Source organism: Podarcis raffonei, chromosome 4 (assembly GCF_027172205.1).
Source record: "Podarcis raffonei isolate rPodRaf1 chromosome 4, rPodRaf1.pri, whole genome shotgun sequence".
NCBI classification, from domain to species: domain Eukaryota; kingdom Metazoa; phylum Chordata; class Lepidosauria; order Squamata; family Lacertidae; genus Podarcis; species Podarcis raffonei.
In genome coordinates, this window is record NC_070605.1 from 56453735 (window position 1) to 56480116 (window position 26382).

Genomic DNA, 26382 nt, shown 5'->3' on the forward strand with positions numbered 1-26382 from the left:
TGAGGCAGTAGAGCAAAAAGTGTTTATGCCCGACTCCTTGGTGTGTGGGTGCGCACACACAAACACACACACATGCGTGCACACACACACACAGACCCACCACCTCCCACCCTCTCTCTGTGCATTAGCGCCGTCATCTCTCAGAAGACAAAAAAAACCCCAACAGGCTCTTTATACTGAATGGGAACTGACACACGACAAATAAATCAGGGAACATGCTCAGTCTGCACCTCTGCACCCCTCCCCAGTGCAAGGTTAAAAAAAACAACAGTGACAGGCTTTTTTCAGATGAAAGTAGACATTATTTTCCCAGTGAGACCTGAGTGTCTTTGAAATCATTCCTGCTGTCGTTCTCTGATAACCAGCACTCTCTCGACATCATTATAGATGATCAATATGCTCCTTAAGCTCTCTTAGTCACAGGAGATGGTTGCTGAGGTAACTAGGCCTAGGCAGGTAATCGCTTCCTTTCTTTTTCTCTGACTACTCTAAAAATAGTGGGCATGCCATGGGCTGCACTGTAGCTTCATACTTTCTAGACAAATTGATTACTTTCTTCACTTGATTATTATGTGGAACAAGGTGTCAGTTACATATTATGATTGCCACTGTTTCAATAGACATTTGTTCTACCCAAAAAAAAAAAGTTGGGGGTGAAATGTAAATAACAAAACATGGGAATTTCTAGCACTCATAAAGTTTGTTTGTAACCACAAGGATATTGTGGTTTTGTTGGTGCTTCTGTTTAACACTACTGAAGGCTTTATTTTCTAAGACAGATATTAGCTAATTCTCACATTTTATTCTTACATCCATTGTCCTGTTCTAGTGTTTCATATGCATTTAAAAATATGTATCTTTTTAAAAATAAAAATAAAAGAAACTTTATTTATTTGCCACCTTTGTAGGCAAAGCCCACATGATAAACACATAATATCACTGTTATCAGGGTTGCTCTTACTACTAAGCAACCTACTTGGACTTTAAGGCAACTTGGACTTTAAGGCAACAGTGCTTTTGAAAAGGGGTGTGACCAGAGAGACTCTTCCCTTCTCAGTACTGGACTTAGTAGGGAAAAGACAAAGGCAACCACGACATTTGGATAGAGATATGGTAGGCACTGAAGTCATTATTGGCCTATCCTATTGGCACTATATTGTTATTTTGGTACCCATCAGAACCAAATGTACAGGCTAGATGATGTAAACAGCAGAATGTGCTTCTATCACAGTTCATCTATGCCATCTGGATATTATTCATTCTCTTGCTGCCAGGCCCTGGTATCACATATTTCCCATAAATAATTGGGGAAGTTAAAAATGTAAAATAAGAAGTGCGGTTGGACTCACCCCCAAGGGGATTGATTGGTGCACATCAATAATGCATCTGCACCTTAAAGCACAATGCTACTGAAATCCCAGGTTTCACATTGTCCTATATAGTTAACAGTCCTATGCACACTTACCTGGGAGTAAGTCTTTTCGAACACAATGAGACTTGCTTCTGAGTATTTACATAGGATTTGGCTGTTAGCCCAGCTGTGATGCAATAGACACACACAATCCCACACCTGCTGGCTCCCACACACTGTAGTAGCCATCCAGTGTCACAGTTCTCAGTTCTCATCCTCCCCCTTCCATTCTCAATGACACTCATTTGCTGAATGTGACTTTCCATTTGGTTACAAGCACCGAGTCAGTGAGGAAGGTGCTTCTCTGCCTACCCTGCTGCCCTATAAGCCACTTAAATGCAAAACTGAGATGCAAGAAATAAATATGTAAACATGCTCATTCTGCACCTCTGCCCAGAAAACTATTCCGGCTTTTCATCTACAGCCTTGAAAGCAAGCCTAAGTATTCAAAATTAGACAGAAAGCATGGCACAGTTTAAGAATTATTGTAACAATGGTTACTATGGCTGCATTCACTTGGCAGTTCATTCCATTTCCCTGCCATTTCTTTGTTAAATTCTGCACTATATCCGAGCTTTCACATGACATAAAAGCCACTTTCAGAAAACTAATGAAATATGGTGCGTGTTTAGCATTCATTTCTGTTATTGGATTCCAGAAAAAAATCCATCTGCAGACCCTTAACCTGGAAAATTGTGGGAGTAAAGTGACAGAATCTGGGGTGGCATACCAGCATAGTTTTCCCCCTGCTGTTTTAATGGAGGAATAGAAGTATGCATGCACAGAAAGGGTAGGGGAGTAGCAACGTTGCCCAATCGTGTTTGTTGCTGTCTCATGCCATGCCCAGTGGTATAAATGATATCGAGCACAATATGCTGGTACATTGGTCAAAAAGCCACTGTTCCATAACACAATGGGTACTGCAGTGTGAAAGGAATATTAAAAACACAACAGAAACTCTAGAATTACAATTAGGAAAAATAACACACTCTTCCCCACTTTTGAATGCACCTTAAACCACTTGAATTCTGGACACCAATTTGTCCAGGTTTTGCTCGCAGCAGATGCACCTATCAGCCCCACCTACTTCTGCAACTATTTACTTCCAAGACGTGATCAGTTGGGTTGTCACTACAATGCACATTTTTATATAGAGTTTTTGAAAATACACAGGGCACCCTAAAACAGAAGACAACCGACCTTCTAGCACCACCTGAACGTAGTCTTGTGCAGACATCTTGTCCTTGCGTACAAAGCACTGGTATGCCCCACCATCACTTTTGGCCATGCCATCCATAATAAGCGTTTCATGATTGATTCCAATGATCCTGACGTTATTCCCAGTGTTGATGATTTCACCATTTCGGTACCAGAAGAGTTCGTGGTCCTCTGTTCCAGACACGCTGCAGGACAAGGACACTTGGCTACCAACACTGCTCTTCACTTTCCGCGGACTGATAGTGGCTTTTAGAGGCTCTACAGATTCAGGAGGAAAGGAAAGAGGCAATTAGGAAAAACAGGCGATTTCATATTAGAAAGATGGCGTGGGAAACAGATTGGTAGGTGATCCAGTGAGCTGTAGCCAATGGTGTATTCTGTGAAGCTGGCTTTAGGGTTTTGTGAGCCCCACGGGCTCAAAAAAAAAAAAGCCCTTTGAAATGGGATCCCTTCCTATTTGGCTCATCCTTGGTAGTGGGTAGTAAAGAATGCCCCCATAAATGTACAGAATGCTTTCCTTTACCACCCCAGAACCTTAACTTCAAAGCATCTATTAGAAGAAGATACTCGCAGGACAAAGGATATTAGTTTGAGGAAGCACCTGAGACAGCACCCAAAATCCCCGATAATTTTGTTGAGGAGAAATCCTAATGACAGCAGGAATTAAAGAATCCTGTGAATAGGTGCATTGAGCAGAGCAGTTCTGGGGGATACCAGGAGAGACACTATGGTGGCAGCCATTTTAAGTTTGGTTGTAGGAGTTGCACAGTGTTATACAAAATGTGTTTCTTCCACACTACAGTCTCCTGGTACATATCTCCAAGCAGTTAATTAAATATTTTTGCTGTTTGGGTCTTTAATGCACAAGCCGGGGTATAACATTAGAGTAGTTCACAAACAGGATTACCTTGTAAAGCATGAAGCAATTCTCACTCTCGGCTGTTATCAGTATACTACCCCTAGCAACAAGCAATGGAAAGCATGCATAGTCCATTACAGTGTAACTCCTCTTTCAACATTGCCATTAGCAAAGAGTGCTAAATATGTGGAGAAAGCAAGACTGTGTCTTCTGCTTCAAATTCTGACATTGCACTCCTTGCTCACACCCCATGGGCACCTGCACACAAGCATAATTTGTGCAAAGGGGGAGCCTACTTGCATGCAGGTTCCCAATTGTGTGAAATCTTGCATATGTTCTCAGCTAAGCTTCCCTTTTACACTCATCACACTCAATAGACAGATGTCCCGGGGATTGCAGGGGGTAACATTAGGGCCAAGGAGTTCTTCCACTCCCAATTCTTGTGTCTACGCATGGACACCAAAGAGGCTTGGATAGCAGGTCCCACTATCTGAACACAATGTGTTCTCAGGAATTCATTTGTTAGGTGAGCGCTTAACACAATGAGTGATTTCCATTGATTCCTATGGGGAGATTTCTAATGCATTCTTAACCATGAAATTTTGACCACAAAATGATGAAAAAAACCAGGATAACCTAGTTTGCAAAAGGCAAACAAGGAAGGGTCAAGTGCTCTCTTATTTGTCTTCTCTCTCCCCCTTCTTCGCCCCCTCCCACTATCGTTTCTGGTATCATGGCTGCCGTGGACCAGCAAAATAGCCCGAAGATAAAATAGCAATTCCCCACTGACCTCACTATAAAGAGAACCACATGGATTGCATTTGTAAATTATGAATTAAGGTAGCATTCCAATACACACTTATCTGGAACTAAGTTCTGTTGAACTTAGTGGGTGGTACACTTGACTAACTCATCATAGGATTGTGCTGTTAGAAGCCTCCGCTACCTAATATTTTATTTTTTCCCTATTAAGCAAAAACTAACATGCCACATGTGTTTGCCATGACAGCACCCTTCCTGCACTCCCAGGTGATAAACTCCAGCACTCTACGGCGCACTTACGTTTTACGTGCAAGCGACCTATCACCTCGGCTGTGCCGTAATTGTTCCACACCTCGCACACATAGTTGCCTGAGTCCGAGGAGCGCGTGTTTTCTATCAGTAGGCCTGTCACCGTTGGCCGGAACCGGCTGTCAGGCTCCCAGGGTACATTGTCCTTCAGCCAGCGGTACTTTGGTGCTGGGTGCCCAGATGCTTTGCAAGGCAGCTCCACTCGCTGTCCCGCCATGGCTTTACGGTGGTCAAACCCATCCAAAATAGATGGAGCCGAGTTTGCTGGGTCTAAAAAACAGAAAATAAATAAATAAATAAATAAAGTGGTTTCTTAGGGCCACAATAATTTAGATAAGGAACCATCTAAATTCCTCTTCTACTAGAGCATAGGTTTACTACCAATGAGTAGAGACCCACAGGTGGGTCGCAAGGCTGCACCAGGTGGGTCACAGCAAAGTTGATGCCACCATGTTGGATTCCAGCTTAGGCTGACCAGACATGTATCTCCCAACTAGGACACATTCTGCTGATGAGATGCTCATTTTATCAGTTTCCATGAGTGCTGCAATGTCACAGGAGAAAGGCACAAGCTATTTCCCCCCCAAGGTGCACATTTCTGGCCAACCACATGCTCATGCCTTTCTCCTGCCACACTGCCAACCTACTTTTCATTTAGAAGTAATGATGAGTAGTATGTATACTAGCACTGTTAAGTATAAATCAAAAATGAAAAAGTTAAAGTGGGCCTATGTTGCACCTTTGGATTCAAAGATGGGTCTTGGAACTGGACTGGTTAAAGACCTCTGTTTTAGAGGAATCAGCCACCTGCTTTGTCTCCTCTCCCATTGCTGTGCTATTAAAAGCTAGGAATCATTGGCTTAACAGCATAACAAGGGTTATTTGCATGAGAGATTAGGAGCACAGTAGAGCCACATGAAACTGGCTGCCTTCACAATAAGGAGCAGGTTTATTTTCCCATCCTTTGGCCCACCCCCTGACCTGAGTTCAGAGAGAGCCCATGATACCTGACTACTAACTGTGGATGGTGGACCTTCTAGCTAGTGATGTAGAGGTGGGAACAACTATAAAATCTTATTGTTCAGTCTCTCTCTCCCCCCCCCCCCCCGCTAGACTAGGTAACAAAGTCTGGAGGAAATGTTGTTAGCAAAATTAGTGTTGGGCAAAAGGTTTCCACTAGCACAAAGTGTTACAATCCTCATCTACCGACCATAGATCTCCATCCAAATAATGTCACATTTCTGTCTTAGGGTTAGTTTCATTTGCCTTAAGAACAGGCATAAGCAAACCCAGACCTCCAGATGTTTTGGGACTACAACTCCCATCATCCCTAGCTAACAGGACCAGTGGTCAGGGATGATTGGAACTGTAGTCTCAAAACATGTGGAGGGCCAAATTTGCCTATGCCTGCTTAAGAATGAAGCTTATGTTTATCTATTCATCCTTGGAAACACAATGGACCAATTCATTCCAGAGTCTCAAATTCATTGGAAGGGATTGTGATCTAGTCTGTCAAACACGTGGTCCAAAGATAAACCTTGCTTTGGGGCATGGTAGACTGCAAAAGCTCATTAAGGCACTCCTCATTGCAGGAGTGTGATCTTCCTTTTTCAGAAGATTGTTCGTATGTATAACATCATAAACAGCTATTTTTAGACAAACAGGCACTTTACCCTCTTCCATTGACTTTGACAGCTTTTCTGGTTTGTTAAGAATGGACTCAACTCAGCATGGTAGAGACCACCCATGCAGTATATCACTCTTTCCAAAACTCGCCTCTCCACTTGCCACACATTTCCTGTTTTAAGCAAGGCTGCCACTTCTCCTTTGCCACCATTTTGCTACCCCTTTCATTTGGGGGTTCCTTGGCAAATGAAGTGCACAGCAGCAAATGTTAAATGAGGGGTGGAGAACCTGTGGCCTTTCAGGTGTTGATGGACTCACAAACCCTTAAGCCTGCCTGGCCAATGGCTAGAGATGATGGGAGATCTGTAGTTTCCCACCACTACCTTAAACTGATCTGCATCCCCCAAGGATGTCTACCTTCAAGCTGCTAGACAAGCAACTTCTCAGTCTAAAAGACAAAAGCAAAAATTTCCCCAAAAGGCTAAATCCTGGGCAGACACAAAACAATGAAGTACTTCCCATTCAGCAAGTGTCATGTCGTACCTGATACAAAAAGTCTAGCACTGTTGCTCTGTCGTGTTTCTCCAGTGTATCTGTGCCGTGTGATACATCGGTAGTTATACAATCCATCTTCATTCTGTACATCTATAATATACAAGGCTCCCGTGGATGTGATGAGAAATCTAGATCCTGAAAGACATAAGAATATGTGGAGTTTTACAAATCAGAAAAGCTTTGTGATTCTCCTACCCTGAAGAACTGCAAATTTTCCTGTCAAACGCCCAAAATGCACATTGTTGTCAATGATTAGACTCATAAATGATCAGTCGGTGTGTCACTACCTATCTTTAACTCAATGGCACTTCCTAAAGAAATATCACTTTAAAACAACAACAACACACACAGTATATTGTGGAATCGCTCGAGAAAGATATAATTAATTCAGTATTCATCACTGCTGCAGCACAGAGAGTATAAAGATATTTTAAATAAAATGGAAGAGTGGAATGAAATTACTTATTAGATGTGAGTCAGCCAGTGAAAAATATAAAAGCATATTATTTTGTGTTAGCACTAAACCTGAGTATGAGATATATCATAATTAAATGGGCTGATATACATAATTACATATGATGATATGAATAATAAAGCTGTATCAGACCACATCAGACTCATTATATGAAAAAAGGAAAGAAAGTTTGGAACTAGAATGGGAAGGGGGGTGGGGAAGCCAATGATACTAAACTTTTATGTAACATTTGTATCCTGCCTTTTCTCCAATGTGCTTTGGGCAACATACATAGAATTTATCTAACATTATTCTAACTACCACTCTATGAGGCTAGGTACTGTGGAAATATAGTGACTGGCCCAAAGTGACCCAGTGAGTTTTGTGACTAAATGGAGGTTTAAACTTGGGTTTTCCTAGATCCAAGTCCCACATCCCATCCGTTAAACAGCTGTAGAAAAATTCAAGAAGAAAGCCACGGCAGGATGACAACTAGAGTTTTGCAAATGAATTCACCAATTGTAGAAAATAGCCCCATGCAGGCATGGCTCTGTGTATAGGTTAATGCAAGGATTCCTGATCGTTCTGATTGTCTGAAATGGCCCATTTGACTAATCCAAGAAGTAGACAAAGAACAATTTCACCGTTTCTGCAAATTACTTGCCACAGATACAGGAAACAATGGCTGGAAACAGAATTTTAAAAAGGTTCTTGTAATTAAGGGTTGTTGTTTTTCCAGGAATATTTCGTCTCCATTCCCTGAAACCACTCATTTTGGCCCCCAAACTGAAACTGGTGAACATCCACTACAGCCCTATATGGTATATCTGCACCACAGAAGCCCTGTTTGGCTATTTGTCTTTCAGCACTGCTTCTGCTCCCTGTCTAGTTCCAGCCCCTGCCAGCCATCTTCCACACAGCCCACCCACTGGACCCCTGCCCACAGAGGGGAAGCATACATAAGCTGTCCCTGCAATTATTGCCACATGTCCTTCATCCCCAACCCTTTTTGGATGGGTCTGCCAATAGTCAATCCTTCTTCCTAGGGAACCCTGGAGAAGTATTTCTGCAAGGAATCTCAGCATCCAACAAGGTGCACAAAACCTTTACATTCTGTATGCAACATCAACCTTTTTGTCTTATCCTCGTTAAAATGATGTCAGCCAGACATTAATAGCTATTGCCACATGTCACAGTTAAATCTGACAGTATCCAATTCTTACCAATAGGCACTGTTTAGAACTGCACACATCTTTCCTTATTTTTCTTAACAGATTTTACATACTTACATAAGGCTTGAACAACCAGCTCTGCTAAAACATAAAATGCTAGACATAAAAGATGACAGAAAAAATAGAAAGGGAAAACCTATGTAATTTCTGATAGAAAACATTTTCATTAAAGCTGACAGCTTGTCAAGTATGACAAAACCCAAGTGCTGAACATTTTGGGTGCTGTACTTCAAAAAGTTTTTAGGAAAGCCGCATGGATAGAAACAATATTTATTATCCTGTTGATCTTGGAAAGTGCTTTATTCTCTAAGCATATTTAATCTAATCACTCTTGATTTGCTATAACAAAATCTATTATTAAACTTGTCCGCATCACATATGAAATGAGAACTTTTTAAAATCAAAGCTGTGGTTTTTTTGTCCCTAGAGAAATCTAAGCTCATTTGCCTCTTTTGCTGTTTGCAACAATTAAGAGAAGGTGGCAAACTTATCCAACAACCAGCTGTGCAAAAAATACACACCAAATGTCACAGTTTAGATTTACCTTGCTTTTACAACAATTATTGAGTACACAGTCACCCAGACAATAAAAGGGTAAGAATTATGGTCATAGGTTCTTCCCTGACTTGGATATAATCTGATCTGGAGGGGAAAAAACTCTTCCTTCCCTGCATTCCCAACCATACACAGGCCACCCCATACACTTTCCTACTGCTTCTGCAGCAAAGTCAAAGGAGAGAAGTCTTCATGTCTCTTTTTCTCACTCCTCCTTTCATCCCCAATATTAGAAGGGAAGGGGTTGAGTTTGAAAAGGGGGAGAGGCAGCAAGACCTCCCTTTTCCAGCATGCATTTTTCTAATGAATGGAGAAACATAGCAAACTGAGTCAGACTATTGCTTCAGCTAACTCAGTACTGTCTGCACTGAGTGGAAGTGGCTCTCCAGGATTTTAGGCAGGGTGGGTGACTCTGTTCCACCACACCAGTCACTACTGGGTATAGGAGAGGGTGTTTCCATAGCCTGCATAACTTCCTTCTCTTTTGAGAGACACCACACCCTTGCCAGTTGCTTACCACTGATCAACCAATGCTCTTCCATCCCTCCATGCCTTCTGCCACTTGGGTCCACACAAATGTTATCTTTATTATTATTATTATTATCTGATTTTGGAAGGATTCCACCACATTTAGGCATGCACCAGACTGATCTTTGGGTGTGGGTATGGGTGTTCTGCAACATGTCATTGATGCAAAAATAGTGCATTAGTGGTGAATTTACACTGGATCATCCACACACCACTCCACTTTATTAGTTGCTCTGCAACGCTTTCCCCAGTGTTAGCACATTATTGCCATCTGGAGGGGCGTGATGACATGCTAGTGCAACAAAAGCAAGGCGTTTGGAACCGCACAGAATATCTGTGGTATGAAAAGTTGGAGGATTTCAGCAGGAAGCTACGGGATATGCACAAATTGGAAACAAAGCAGTATGTTCCCTCCAAAACTTTTGTAGAGGTGAACAATATAGAAAGTGGGCTCACATACAACTGACTCAATGCACAGGATTTTTTATTTTTATTTTTAAGTGCAGCATGCTTATGACTCATCTTGGTTTACTACATGGAAGGAAACGTCTACAGGAAAGTCTCCATTTATGCGGGGATACGTTCCGAGGCACTGCATGCTGAAGTGAAATCGTGTATATTGGGTACACCATTGAAAAAACCTGCAAACACCCTCTTAAAAACCCTTTTAAAAAACCAAAAAATACACCAAGCTCCACTACAATCAATCCCTCCAAACCTCCTTGCTCAAACTCCAATGCAAAGGCTCCTGGATTGCTAGGTGCTATTTTTGCACTCTTTTAGGGCCGTTTTTGCCCCATTCCATGTCACTTCTGGGTTCACAACAATGTGTGCATGCACAGTCAAATGTGCCTTGAATGCTCTTAAATAGACAATTCGCTGTCGTATGCCAATCTTTTTTCACTTGCGGCATCAATATATTTGCTTTAATATGGCACAAATATGAGGCAAAAGATTTGGTGATGGAGTGGGTGAAAATTGCCCATCATTGCTCCAGATAATTACAAGATCCTTGTTGATTTCTTTGCCAGCTTTGCAGCATGTTTGATGTATGAAGTTACACACATATCATGAAAGTGGAGGAGCTCACAGCAGCGGGAGCTACATCTTGGAAAACACGTAAAGGAGGATGAGAAAGAGTTATACAACAGATGAACTTTATGAGCCCTCCCAGCACTAGGGATTCCCCGAACCATGTTAGCTGTGTGCAGTAGAAACACCTGAGATGCAAAGAACTGTGCCGCTAGCTGTGCATGCCTGGATGGGCCTTGGGCATGTGAATCTTTAACAGCAGCCTGCCATTTCAATTCCAATGAGTGAGCCAGACTGGATTTGCTCAGGAAAAAAGCTTCCCTAAAAAAACAGGAGATAGGTAGCTTATGTCCAAAACAATCCAAATTTGACCACCACCATCCCTGACCCACCCACACCCCAAGGGCAGCAGACACTGAACAGGCCACATGGTGGACATGCAGCTCTGCCCTCCGGTGCCTTGCAGCTATTCTCCATCCCCAGCACCTACTACACAAGGCAGCCACCTCATACTGTCTAATGATAGGGCTGGCCCTAATAAAGCAGGATTATCTGGTGTCCAACTAACTTTCATTATATCTTTCTAGATACAGTTCACCTCGCATGTGAACTTTTTAAATTCAAGTTTAGCTATAGCACTGGCAAGTCCTGCCTTAACATGGCTACCCAGCAGTCAAGTAAATTATCAATAATCAACGCAATCATATACAAGGTTTTTAATGCAATCCATTAGCTTGCGCAATACCAAAAATTAAAATAAAATCTTACAGGCCTAAGTAATAAAGTTGGGGGGGCATTTCTGGTTCAGTACCGTCCTGTCCAATTGTTCACACAGATTATTATTAAAATAGTATTTGAACATTCAATCAAACTTATGAAAACTGAGAATATCTTTAGAATGTGATGTTAAGTATTCCTTATCCAACTCTGAACTTCCCCCCCCCTTGACAGTCATGCTGTTCCTCTTTGAATATGGGTGAGGTTATCCTCCAGAAGGCTTAAAGTAGCATATTTGATTTTCACTTAGCAGGAAATAAAGTTCATGGTTTTATGTTATAGCAAACTAAATTAGGATGATAGAAATTAAAAGAACAGATGGTTCCTTTAGCCAGGTGCCAAACTGTTAACACTTGCACGCTCAAACTCTTATCAGCTATCCCTGTCACTTTTAACTTTAAGGATATTATTTCCTAGCAAAATTGCAGACATTTTCTTCATCTGGATGCACAGAAGTATTCAGAACACCCAAAAGCTTTGAAACAGACCTGCCTGAACAAGATACCAGGATGATAGGACTCCAGAAGGCAAACCAGCACCAAAGTCTGACTATCTAGGGAGAAAGATAGAAAATGACTTGGGAGCAATGCCAGTTTTAAGCTGCTAATATTGTGCATGTCCCCTTGGTGGTATTGCTTGGATCAGCTGCATAAAGTTCATAAATGTCCTACTTGTTGAATTACAAAAAGGATCAAACAAAAGAGAAAAAGGTTACTTGGATCAATAGCGTCTGCACTTCAAAATTACAATGTGGAATTTAATTTAGGCACACAGGGATGGATTCAGCTAAATAGTTGGGATAGTGGGAGCAAGTGCTGAAAGTCCCACTAGCACAACAGGGTTTTCCTCACTCTCATGCTCCCACTCTCCCTCATGTCAGATCTGTGGGCTAGGAGAACCCTCAGAGCATATGAAGGGAGAGGAGAGATTTTTCCTTTGGGTGAGCTGAAATGCTTACCCCAGTTCTAACAGGGCAACATTGAATTCCACCCTTGGTATCCCTTGGCACAGGTGGCAGTAGGTGGTCCAGCTCTCTGATGCTGGCAAAAGTTCTCTATCTGGGTGCTCCATAATCCTAGGGAAGTATCATGCTGGAGAAGGGTTCAAGACCACCCTTGGCCCCTAGCGGTGCATCTGCTTGGAAGAATTCCCATCTTGTTAATGCAGAATCATGAGGTGAATGATGATGATGATGATGATGATGTAGCAAAATAAAATCATAAATATCGTCAACTTGTGTTCAAAAACTGAGCAAAATACCACTGATTTCTTTTCTTTCTTTCTTTCTTTCTTTCTTTCTTTCTTTCTTTCTTTCTTGTCAGCAGGGAAGAAGTCTGACAAATGAACAGATGAAGGCTATCTAACAAGAACATTATTTCTTAATAATGTATATTATTTATGCCTCTTGGAAACTCATAGGTAACAGCAGACATCTACCAAACAGTCCTGAAAATATTATGATGTTTGAAGGCTCTACTAACCAAAATATAACAGATGCACCTCAGGCTGCCTGAGTTTCCTCGGTACCATTGATGAATAGGCTTTCTTCAGCCTGTGTGTTTGTATTCTTCAACCCCTACCTGCCTGCTTCAAGGTGCCAGTTTGGCAGCCTATTCACTACAACTGCCATCAACTTCATACTGTAAAGGTAGATTATTCAGAGCACATCAATCTAGCAGATGCTTTTCTTATTCCCACGTCAAAGAAAGCTGCTGAGTTTTATATCACCAGCTTTAAGAAGAAGGTTCACTGTGGAAGCCACTTGAAGGATTAAAGTCAGCTCTTTCAAAGTTTTTGCCAATGATTTCCTTTATAAATAATGGTCTAGTGGTGACCAGTAGACACTGCAGATAAACCCATGGGTTGGCTTCCCCCCATCCCCCTTCACATTGATTGATGTTAGGGAAACTCATTCATCTCTTTCCTGCCAAACATGTAATAGCATTAATATTAGGGGCTGTATTCAATGTAGCACTAAGGTGAATGTTCCTTCAGCACTTGTTTTCTCCCTCTTCTCTGCCCCCATGCCCCCTAGATCTGTTCTGGGTTTTCTCCAAACCCTCCAGAGAAGGTTTGGGGACTGTGTGGGGTATATGGGTGGGAGAGAGGAGAAAGTCCTATTGCGCTCGCAGTTATTCAGTTGAATGTCACCCCAAGCTTCCTGTTACACAAGAAAGGGCCAGCAAGGCTTCTAAATTCCTAAAGTTAAGATTATAACACCATCAAGCATTAGCCTTGATGGATCAAAGAATCAAGAACGCTTCATATGCTGGTACTCTAGTTGCTAATATACATATGATTAGGATAAACCGTAGCCTAATGCAGCCAATAGCTGTACCTTCATTGTAAGTCACCACATATAATCAATATCATATTATAGTAATTAGAGCTGCCACAAATTCATAGCCCCATGTGTCTTAAATATACTTGCTTCTTAGCTGTTTGGATCACTTCATGGGTAACCACTGAGATAATGAAGCAACTTATGTTGGACAGAGAGTCTGATTGGGGAATAAAAAAGGTTCAGTGCCCATTTTTCCTCACTTGAAAAAAAGCTTCTTACTTAGCACACATCCCATCAGAAAATTGCTTGGCAGATAATAAACAATCCATGAAATGCAATGTATCAGGATATAAGCATGCACCTTGCACTCATAGAGAAAAGGGTACACAGCAGATTTCACGGGGCTCTGTTATAACTCTCCCACAACAATCACCTCCACATGTGGTTTACCTTCTGCTCTCCTGCACAAAATGACAGTCAGTGGACCATAATTTACCATTAAAAATGCTCAACACCCACAGACAACCCTACCTGTCATCACTTTTTATGTACCGGGGCATTGGTTGAGGTCCATACCCCAGTCTGGGGCCCACCACCAACCCTTACTGCGACCTGGCCTTGCTCTTCCTCCTGACTCCCTCTCCTAGTGAGCAAGCAATGAGTGGAGTGAAAAGAAGGAACAGTAACCTCTATACACTTTGCCCTGTCTCCCTGGTAGATGGTGCCAATTGGGCCCAAGGAGAACAAAGCAATGGGCAGTGGCAACAATGGAGGAGGTAGCTGCACTCAGGGATGCAGTCAATGTCTTAATCTGTTTCCAGTTTGTTTGTAGGACACTCCAAATCCTGGAACTGGTGTTGGCATGAACATATGGTCATTTATTTGTTTATCTAAAGCACTTTTATATTGCTCTTCAGCTGAACATGGGAATCTGCTTTTTACTGTTTCAGACCATTGGTCCATATAGCTCAATATTGTCCAGTGACTGGCAGCAGCTCTCCAGGTTTTCAGGCGGGGGTCTCTTCTATCCCTGCCTAGAGATGCCAGGGATTGAAACAGGGACCTTCTGCATGCAAAGCATATGTTCTACCTCTGAGCTACAACCCTTCCCCAGCTGAAAACTCTCAAAGAGCAGTTGAGGCAAGACAGTATCTTCCCTCTGGCTTACCACATAAAAAGACATGACACAAAACAAAAAAGTGGTGGGAAGGCAGAAGGAAAAAAGCAACCTTGTGCACTGGTTCAAGATGCAGTGATGAACTGGGATGGAAATAGTACTGGGAGAAAGGAAGCCATAAAGAGTTGTTCTCTCAGCAGAGCCAATGGAGCCCAGCTCTCCTTCTTCTGTAGCCTGATGTAAGTGGTTGTTGCTATGCAAGGAAGGGAGAGGAAGAGCCATAGTTTGCTAGACACTTGGCAAAGCTAACGTATACTAATGGGTTGGGGGTGGGGCTTGATACTGCAAGCCTATTCTGCCCAACCAATACAGATGTGCCCTCTGAAAATGGTTGAAGAATCCTACATGAAGGGTACTCTAGCACCTTTCAGATTCTTTTTTCAAAAGAAGTTCTACCTTCTAACTTTGGGGGTGCGATTAATATTCAGCGGCAGATGCAGTGTTTAAAGGAAGTTCATGTAAGGGGGAAATTAGACTTGTACGCGAAGAAAGAGACCGTGATGTTACCAATGTCAACATTTTACACGCCTAAGAAGGGTATTTATGTAAGAAAGCATCCTCTGTATGCATGTCTGCATCCTTAATGTTTCCATGCATGTGATAAATAATGCAAAGTCCCTGTGTGTGATAAAATATGTATGTGATATATTATATATGAATTGAGCTTTAAGTACGGGCAAAACTGTTAACACACAGGCAGTTGTGGAAGTAAAGTTCAGCTATCTGAAATGTTGCGATCAAAAGAGGGACCATGGAAGAATACCCACCGTGATTTACTGGTCTGTGAATTAAGAATTCATAGCACAGACAGCTGGCCAGTTTGGGTATTTGTAAAGCATAAATAAAGTAAGGACTGATAGGGAATGATTAGAGTAAGGGAGGGGGGCAGAATGGGGGGGAAAGCCAACAAAATAAAGATTGCAACAATATAGACAAAAGTTTAAACTTGTCCCGATCCATAGTAATTTCCATCCTAAAAAGAGGGAGGCAGGGTCAGTTTCGTCAGGACCCTGGACAGCAACAAGGTTGCTGAATGGACTGCAAGAGCAAGAAGTTCAGACCACAGGTAGCAATCCTTCAGCTGAGAACAGGGAGGACCAACTGTCTCAGCATTGGCTTTCTGTGATTGTCAGAGCTTTATAATCTGGCTTTGAGTAACAAGCCTGAAGACCCACAACCTGAGTAGTGCAATGTGCCACTTAAAGGGTCACTGTCCCTTGGTGAAGCCACTGACACCTTCCTGGTAGTGAGGTTTGGGGCTGTGGGGCCTTGGTCAGTGGAAGCACTGCATTGCCTTTTTTGATCCTCAAAGGAGTCCCTTCCTCGGTATGAGTAGGCAAAGGGGTGCAGACTGGGTGCAGAATCCAATGCTGGCAGCATAAACACAATGCAGTCAGGGATAATAGATCATAGTCCCTCTCCTCCTCAGAGTTACTACTGCCCAGGTACTCCGAGGAGCCAGGATCTGAGCCTACGGTAATATGTGGACCTTGTATTAAACAATTTCAATATTTTAAAAATACAAAGAATAGAGAGATTTGTGAAGATTTATGGCTCGTTCATGCTAAACCACAGTTTAGCTAAGCATCACATGCAAAACAGCTCACTGAATCAGACAAGTGATGGGCACAATGTCCCGAAATCAAGCCCGAGGGTTTACTTCCTCAGTAGATTGAAGCAGAACTGGAAGGGGTCAGAAAGGAGAAAATATTCAGCAAGCACCAAGTCTAACACTGGGAAGGAAGGGGAGTCCCATTAGTAATCACTAACCAGGCAACCAATTCAGACTGAACAAATAATTTGTCCATCAAGCTCCATGAGAAAACTACCAGTTTTGGCTATTTCTTCTAAACCAGCTGCCACCTCCATCAAAGGCAAAAAAACAAAGTGGAAAGCAGATACAATTAATGAAAACCATCATATATATTTTTAGAAAACAGGAAGTAATGATACAGGTATTATAATTTATCCTGATAATATTTTTGATCAGTTTCAAACTCACAGTTCTATATCTTGAACTGAAATTCTGCACCCCACTTTTATTTTTGTAACATGCTCTGCTGCATCCCTAGGTGAAAGGGGGGAGGGGAGGATATTGGCATCTGCACAATGATTGACTGAGCAGCCTGATCATTTGCCAAGCATTATTAAAAGCTCCCTGATATCACTCCAGTGCATTGCCCTTTACAAGCCATCAGCCATCAATCCTAGCCGTCAAACGTGATTACCAGCACTTTTTCTGATGCCACTTCCAAGCCATTAGTCTGATCGAAAAGCTGTGTCTTTGTTCCCAAGCACACGTAAATCTACCACGTTACCACCGCTTCCAAGTTATGTGGCAACTGATTAGCATGTAAATAGCATTTACAGTGTTAATGCTCCACAAGCTCTCATGGAACTATTGCATTAAGCTAGGGGTGGTACCAACTCTAGGGGACATTCACAACGTTTCTTAACACCTAATTTACTGCAAATGGATTTGAATATGGGATATAGGTTCAAATCCAACTTCAGGCTGGTGGCTTCACAAACACTGATCTTCAGGTGTATTCTTGGAAAGAAGGGCCACAGGACTATTTGGGCCCATAATGTGCTATATGATGTATGAGAGAGGATTCATTATGCAGAAGAATAAGAAACCTATTAGTCCACTTTAATCAGAGTCTCAAAAATCGAAAACCAGCATGAGAGCAGAGCTGGCTAGCAGCACTGGTGACATCACATGCCTGATCTAGGAATAGGGACATGAGTGGTGTGTGAGGTGGGGTGGAGTCACCCTCCTGACACCTGCATTGCTACTGCTTACCTGGACCAGGGCAAAAGGCAGCAGCGTGATTTGGGCAAGAGCAGTGCTGCCATTCAAGCTTCCCAAAATTAACACACACATTGGAACACAGGTATCTTTCAAATTTCTCATTTCTCCAAATTTTGTGATAATGTTCTCAGTTCATAATATATTAAATGGGCATTTTAAGCTAAAATGCATGCCAAAATACACATTTAGGGTTTAAAGCATATAAAAATGCATGCTTTGTGACAAAATATATTCAAAATTAATGCAGCTTTACATGCCGCTAAAAATAAACCCAGAAAGTAATGCAGAAACACAATGGAACATGCTTATGAATGAACACATGTGAGGCTGATATGTATCAGAAACAGACTGATTCATGCTTAATCTGCCCACTGGCATCTGTGCATTGACTTGGATATCTGCACAGGGAAGGCCTACCTGAGTATATATGAAGACTTGCCATCTGCCTTAATTCAGGGATGCTGCAGGACCTTGGCTTGTCAACACCAGAGACAGAGGTGGCCTGGCTCACACACTGATATTCACTGTGCGAGACCATTATTGAAGAGGAGTATTCTCTCCCCCCCACTCCCATATATTCATATCACCAACTCACAAAACATGCCCCTATAACGATGCCTGGTGTCCATGGACTGGGTGGGAATGGGGATTAAGTGAAGAAGTGGCTCCTTGACCAGTTAGGGCATGTTAGCAGAAATATGCTCCTCGCCCCAAATTAAAGAGTCTTCTTGCAAAAAATTTTGACAACCTTGCAGTGAACGCACAGGATTCAACTCTTTGTGTATTAGACAACTTTTACTCTGGAAAAAAAAACTTTCTGAAGATAATGTTGCATTATTTAAACAAAAAGATGGTGAGAGACGGGTTGGGCTGGAAGACATTACAGGATACCCTCAAAAATAGCAAAAAGTAGGTTAGATTTGAGCTGAGGCAACGGGTAAGGAGTGCTGTCATCTAATAAGGTCTGTTCTCAGTAATTACAGTGACACAATCTGATCAGTGAGGACTAAGTATCTTCATCTGAAAGGGATCGGATGAAATTAGTGCTGATGTAATAAGTACCATTTGTCACTATTAGAGAGAGAGGTGTTGACAGGCCCCTGCTGTTGCCATAGCAACCCTTGCAGTTTGGCATCTCTTTGTGTGGGTTTAAACTATCACAAGTCATAACAGTCTAGAAGCTAAAGAAGATATCGTCAAGGTAACTTAATTACACTCTTTTTCGAAGTTGGGTCATTTAAGGCCACCTAATGCCACCAGAGTCACATCACAGATCTCTAAAATTTGCAAATATCAAAAGACTTCCAGTGGCCTCTGAATTAAATTCTGACTAATCTCATTTAAAAAATGCACTCTTTCTCAAGAAAAGCAGGTCTCCATGTTGCTGTATTATTAACATTCACACTAATTCCAAGACAAACATGGTAGGATAAAAATCATAATGTGTTGTCTAGTTTATACAATACAAGAGATGCAAGAAAATGAAAATGTATTGTGTGTGCGTGTAATTAAATGGCTTTTGTGGCTGCAAATGAGCTCACATCCGAAAGGATCCTGGACAGGCATCATGTTGGTGAGCACTTTCCAGGAGAAGCCAATTTCCTTCAAACTTCTCTGCCCTTTTCTTAAAAGGAAACCTAGGCTTTTAAAAGATGTGGCTACTCATTAAATGCTGTCACCTTTTATTTATTGCACTCACAAGCAGTATCATCCAGAAGGTTCAGAAACCACTTAGTTAATTTTTAGCATCAGCGAGTCACTAGAAAAGCCACAGTCTATAGTCAATAGTTTAATGGTTAAAGTTTACGTAAGTTACTCACTTACTTTGGATTTCGAATTATAAAGTTTCCTGTAACACACAGTTGCCTTAGTTCTAAACCACCCATTCCCTACTACATCGGGGTACCTAAGCCATATGCATCCAAAGAAGCCATGAAGCTTTCTGCTCCCCTGGCCAACCATGACATCAAACATCTCAACTTTCCAGTCACAAAATACATGCAGGTTCCTCTGTCCAAATACTCCAAACACGAGGAATTAGTACCCAAACCTTGCTATACATACCACAAATTCAGATATCCAAACAGCCAGACCTACATGTAGTACAGTGGTACCTCGGGTTACATACGCTTCAGATTACATACGCTTCAGGTTACAGACTCCGCTAACCCAGAAATAGTACCTCAGGTTAAGAACTTTGCTTCAGGTTGAGAACAGAAATCGTGCTCCGGCGGCATGGCAGCAGCAGGAGGCCCCATTAGCTAAAGTGGTGCTTCAAGTTAAGAACAGTTTCAGGTTAAGAACGGACCTCCGGAACAAATTAAGTACTTAACCCGAGGTACCACTGTATTGTAAACAAATAAACAGTCCAAAACAAGCCTTACTTTTTGTGTGCTGGTCTGGGGCAACCATTTTACCAAAAACTATGTGGGGGGGGGGGAGTCAGACAAATAAGAAAGCATTTTTTCATTCCTTATGAGCCCTTTTCCAAGTTTCAGAGGGTTTTCCAGGGTTTTTTCATTGTTTGGGGGGTCACGATTTCGTGGTCAGGGACACATTATAAAGTCTCCCATAGGAATCAATGGAAATCATTGACTCATTATGCACCTAACAAAGAATTTCCAGAAAACACATTGTGTTCGGATAGTGTTGTATCTTCATAACAAGGCAACCAAGTGGTTGAAAGCCTGTGCAAAACACAGAGGGGAAATACAATTACGGGGTGGGAATGATAGAAGGGTTCAAAGTAACATGTATACAGTAGATCCTTTGGTGATAACAGTATTTTATTTGATGAAGCAAACCCTAAAGTGTGGGCAACTGAAGAAATGTTTTCTTTATGAAAATTCTACCACTAAAGAGACTGTGGCAGTTTGCCAGGTTGCATGCTTAACATTCAGGAAAGAATAAACAGTTGCTGCAGGTAATTTGACTTCAGAGATGTTTCCACCCACTGATGGTTATTTATGGGTTGTACTTTGGCTAACTTTATTGACTGTGAAAATCTGATAAAAAGAAGTATTTCATGCTGGCATTTAACACTTTTTTTCCTCTGTTGAATACAAATGTTCTGGTTCTTACTGCAGAGAGTCACCAGCAGAGCACGGAATGATTCCTGTGCTCTGAAAACTGATGAAAGTAGAACAAATAGATTACAGGGGAACTGGAGTTATGGAGCATTTGCAAGACCACATAAGCAACCATGTCTAGCTCTGTTATAATTAGTCTTTGAAGGATAAAGTCAGAGCACTGGTGTCTAAAATATTATTTTATTTCATTAAAACACAATCTCCCAAAATATCAATTTGAAATAATAAAACTGTCAAGGCCACTGGTTGCCACTTACACCTCTATTATCATCATTAAACAATTTTTGTTGTAATGTAAGGTAACATGGAGACTGGTGAGGCAGCTTTATCTTGCTAAAGAAAAAAAAATGTAATCTCCCTTTGAATTTCTCTCTCCTACTCCTCTGCTGTGATGTCAGGGAATGTTCACAAATATTTTATCTGATGAAATGGAGATGTTAATAACTGAATATTTAGTATAATAAAATTCAAGAAGATGTTTTGATATTTTTGTATTTATTTAATCTGGGCTAAGGATACAGTAGTATTAGTCCATTCTTGTTTGTTTAACCAAATGTATCAATTTTTTCATGTGTTTTTCTTTCCCTCTTAATATAATGTGATACAACGTCATATAAATAACTTTTTTATATATAAAAGGATATATGGCAAAAATAACTGGATGTTTGCAAAAGGGAACAGTGAAAAAGACCTCACACTTGGCAAATGGACAGGAACAGTTATGTGCTGTTTCTAGGAACTGGGAAAATCAAACAAGAACTGCTGGGTTGTCAGAGAGGCTTGACTGAGAAGCAGCCTGGATTAAGGAACTGAGGCACAGTGACAGCAATCCTAGCTATAGATATCCAGGGTAATTTGCACTGTCATTAGTTACACCAGTGTAATAAAAAGGTAAAGGGACCCCGACCATTAGGTCCAGTCGTGGCCGACTCTGGGGCTGAGGCGCTCATCTTGCTTTATTGGCTGAGGGAGCCGGCGTACAGCTTCCAGGTCATGTGGCCAGCATTACTAAGCCGCTTCTGGTGAACCAGAGCAGCGCACGGAAACGCCGTTTACCTTCCCGTTTACCTTCCCTATTTATCTACTTGCATTTTAACGTGCTTTCGAACTGCTGGGTTGGCAGGAGCAGGGACTGAGCAATGGGAGCTCACCCCATCGTGGGGATTCGAACCGCTGACCTTCTGATCGGCAAGTCCTAGGCTCGGTGGTTTAACCCACAGTGCCACCCACGTCCCCACCAGTGTAATAAATTGCCCCAATTCCAAACTCTATTTGAACAGACACTGTCCTTTCAGCTGGCTTACGGGGGAGGGGGACAACTAGGTCACATGACCAAACTGAAATGGGTTTGGAAAAGATGTCTCTCCTTATCCTGCCCTGCGCTCCCCTCTCCACGCCCCTGACACACACCTTTGGGGGGATCTACACTAGCATAAATTATGCTGTCTTAAATTTACCATCTGACCTGGGCTGAGGGATTTACACTGGAGCTTTGTGGCCATGCTGAAAAAAGCAAATATTTTCCTTTTTAACTCACATTACCAGGGTACATACTACGCATGCATGGATGTGATCTGGGATACAGGAGCCAAGTGAAAAAGAAATAGAAGGACATAAGAAGAGCCTGCTTGGGGGGGGGTCAAGCCAATGCCCCATCTAGTCCAGCACCCTCTTCTTACAGTGGCCAACCAGATGCCAGTAGCAAGCCCAAAAGCAGGACCCAAGCACAAGGGCACTATCCCATCCTGTGGTTTCTAGCAACTAGTATTCACAAGCATAATTCCTCCGACTATGAAGGCAGAGCATAGCCATCATGGCTAGTAGCCACTGATAGCTTTATCCTCCATGAATTTGTCTAATCCTCTTTTAAAGACATCCAAATTTGGCTTGGTATAGGCTGATTGGCTCCAAAGCCATTGGCTCATACAAAATGTTTCCTTGTGACTAAGCCTACAGATACAACACTGTTACTCAGTTCAGGAGTTGTTACCCACAAATGAAACAAAATACTCATTCCTGTCTCTGCTGGCATGACAAGGAAGAACAACTGGGGGCATACACAAAATAGAATTGATGAGCCACCTACAATCACTGGAACTGCCATGGCCAGCTAGGAACTCACTTCAAGGACATAATGAAAAGCCCCTCTGGATCAGGACATATGCCCTTCTAATCCAGCACTCTTTCCCCACAGTTGTCAACCAGATGCCCATAGGAAGCATATGAGAAGAACCTGGCACATGTCACAGAATTCACATTTTCTTGGGTGTGCTATTTGCCAAAGGCTATTTGCAACTTCCAGAATCAGAGGCCAAATGCCAAATGCCAAAGAATGGCAACAGTTAGGGCCATTGTGCTCATGTCCAGCTTCTGGGTTTCCTAGGTGCGTCTGGTGGGCTGCTAAAGAAAGAGGATGCTGGACTCAATGGACCTTTGGTCCAACAGAACTCTTAAGTTCACATAAAAACAACACACACACACAGAGAGAGAGAGAGAGAGAGAGAGAGAGAGAGAGAGAGAGAGCGCAAAGCTGACAGCACTCTGTGTTCCATTTGGCAAATATTCACTGACACATTTACATGCAAGGTAAATCATACAACACATAGTCCATTAGCTTTACAAGCAGCAAAGGATACATTATCACCATATTCCACTGTTTGGAAGCTGCTAATGACACAAGCAGGTTTGTTGTACGAGTTATTCACAGTTTTAAGTGTTTTGCACTCCAAGTGACAGAAAAACTGCTGGAAAAACTCTTTAATTGCAAGCCCAAAAGTTTCTGTTCATTAAGGACGCATCAAATAAATAGTACAGCAGAGTGTGTATATAGATCGCCGACTAGCTATGGGGAGAAGTTACTTCGGAGCATTCTAGATGCTGACATTGGTGTGAATCTGCGATTGTCTGTATGGTTGCTTCTGAAATCATTGTAATGCCTGCTCAGGTTGAACACTTACAAGCAAACAGATTGATTACAAGGGGAATCTAAACAAAATGCTCCCACAACTCAGCATTCCTCTCCTTGATCTACGGAGATCCAAGACTGGGTCCAAGGCTTATGCATGTGCATCAGCTGCTACATCAGGACCCACAACTGGAAAGTGGAGACAAAACGAAATGCGCACTTGAGTGCTGAAACTCTCTGTCCACACTGTACTATTGTCGAAGTACACAGTCCCAATATGCACAGGGTTGTGCACTAGGCTGCACACCCAAGTTTTCATTCCATTACAACCAGTAGAATGTGCATAAATGCACCTATATCCATATGCACCCTGAATACAAGGAAAGAGGCTGCAGATCTCCTCAAGGTCAGCTCAAAAGAACCAGTGCTAGGAACAACCACTAATGCAGCTGCTCCTGTGCTCTATGTGAACAGAGGGGCTACAACAAATCTTCCTGCTCTTGGCTGCTTGTTTTCATCTCTGAGGGCAAGCTACTGCTGTTTCACTCCTAGTGTCAAGCTCACACAGAAAAGCAACAGCGGTGGTGGTGGTGGCGGCCCTCAAAGCCAGCTCAATGTACCAAAGCCTGAAGAGATCTGCAATAAACCCTCTGCTCATGCCAACTCAAGTAGTGGGCTCCAATCACATAGCTGTTTGTGGCTGAATTTGCTCCTCTGTTAAGCCATTGAGGACTTATTTTACACTGGGCAGGTGGTAGTGGCTGAGAAGTCTTCAAAGCCCCCATGACAGCAGACATATTTACTGGGTTAGAATGGCCCTCTCTCAATGCTAATGCACTAGCACACTTCCAGGAAATGAGGAGTGGGGGGAGCCAACATAGAAATTGCTTTATTTACAAAGGCAAACTTCCCTGCCTGCTCAGTAACTGAAGCAGAGCATTGCACTTTGGTGGCAGGATGATGGGCTTGTCTTCCCACCGACTTCCTGCTCTCGGAAAAAGCACAAGTGAAGGGTGTTTCAATGTGGGTGCACCCTAGGTTTAGGAAGACATTGGAATAAGGTGAGGAAAGGACTGTTCTGATATCTGCTGTCTATAGGGTCAAGAGGCAGTATATATTTTAAGAGAAACAAAGGCCCTCTTCAGATGTAATAACTAGGGGATAACTTAGCATGTAGGGGGAGGCATGGCAACAAGGACACTAACTCCGCCCCCTGCCACTGCTCTCATCAGCCATCACAAGTTGGAGGCTGAAAATGTGAAGCAGGAAGCCACTGGGTCCCCTTCAACACTACGGTTCTACTATTCTAGGTACAGAAGGCTTCCTGCTTCAGAAGCTCATCCCCCAGCACATGGAGGATGGTGACAAGGGCTGGAGCTCATGTGCTTTGTCCTCAAAGCTCCCTCTGGGTGTTCAAGTTAACCGGCTATCAGAACACCTAAGAGAGGACTCACATTGATTCCCTTTTTCAGCATCACACACAATTGAGAGGTACTTTGATTCATCATCAGTTGTAACTGGCCCACTGACATGGACCAGGTCATGAAATGGGAAAAGATGGGTGTAGTAAAGGAAAAGGTTGGAGAGGCTTGCTTGAAGGCTGGACTGAGGAATGATGCTGAGGAATGATGAAGGGGATTGCACCTTCAAAGAACATTTAGGGAAGAAACCACAGTGAAGTGGCACAGCAGTCTTTCTGCTTAGAAAGTCCTGGAACTGATCCCTATTCAATGATGCCAGGTAGAAGAACCAGATTTATGATCTCAGACCTTGGAGAGCTGCTACAAGTCAGAGCAGGCAGAGTATTGGGGCCAATCAACCCCCCCCCCCCCAATGAATAGTGGGGCAATTTGAGCTGCCACCATTCCAAACCCAGGCTAGAAGCCAGAATGGTATCAATGGAGAATGATGAAAACTAATGAAGAAACGCTAAGCTTCCCCTTGGGGAGAAAAGTTCACAAAATAGTATCACATGCTCAAAACCCCTGTTGAAGAGATCTAAAGGAGAGCGGTACTGTTTAATTGTCTACATGCTGTGACTGCTGATCCCTGCAGTCGTGCTGCTGACAGTTTATCAGGTGCAGCATCCCACTTCCATGTGACGCTGGTATAAATCACAGGAAGCATGCCCAGGCTATGTCATCTTCCTCTCCAGCTCAATTAGCAAACAACTGTCTTTTCCTCTCAGCGTGCTCCTTTTATCATGTCTTCTCATGTTTCTCTGCCAGCTTCCTTCTCCTTTGTGCATTAGCAGTTGAGCTGAATGCTAATGAAGCACAGCTTAGTGGAACAGCAGGAGGTCCTTTGAGCCATTTCTTTGGCCCTTTAAAGAGGGCCTGGCCAAGAAAGGCTCCAGGATCACATCAGCTCCTTGGATGCAGCTGACAAAATGAGATTTGTGGCAATGGATAGCTTCCCTTACACAGACACCCACCCACCCACCCCCCTGTTTAAAACAACAGCAGCAGCAACCACTAGATTTTTGTGGAACAACATTGCTTTGCTAATAATATAAATCTTATACTGATTAAGAGGGTTATCCATCTACCTAGCACATTTTTTGTCTACACTGATTTGCAGAGATTTCAGATGGGGGTCTTCACATTACTTGCATCTTCATCCTTTTTTAACACACACACACACACACACACACACACACGGAGATGCCAGGAATTGAACCAGGGAGCTTCCATCTTCTGAAGTTTCATCCAGGGGACATTCCCAGCCCTACTTGGAGATACTGGGGGGTTTCATCTGCTGAGCTATAGTCCTTCTTCATGATCTCTATGTTAAG

The 26382-nt window shown here is 42.5% G+C and overlaps 1 protein-coding gene across 6 annotated transcripts in view; it reads right to left on the minus strand.

Moving 5' to 3' along the window:
* The window catches only part of DSCAM (DS cell adhesion molecule), a 322736-nt gene that overhangs the window by 133778 nt on the left and 162576 nt on the right, over nt 1-26382 (minus strand). For all 6 annotated transcript variants that reach the window (XM_053386764.1, XM_053386765.1, XM_053386767.1 and 3 more), the window contains exons 4-6: nt 6729-6875; nt 4551-4829; nt 2612-2887 (exon numbers count right to left, since the gene is read on the minus strand). In XM_053386764.1, the coding sequence (XP_053242739.1) occupies nt 2612-2887; nt 4551-4829; nt 6729-6875 (702 nt within the window). The remainder of the gene's footprint in view (nt 1-2611; nt 2888-4550; nt 4830-6728; nt 6876-26382) is intronic.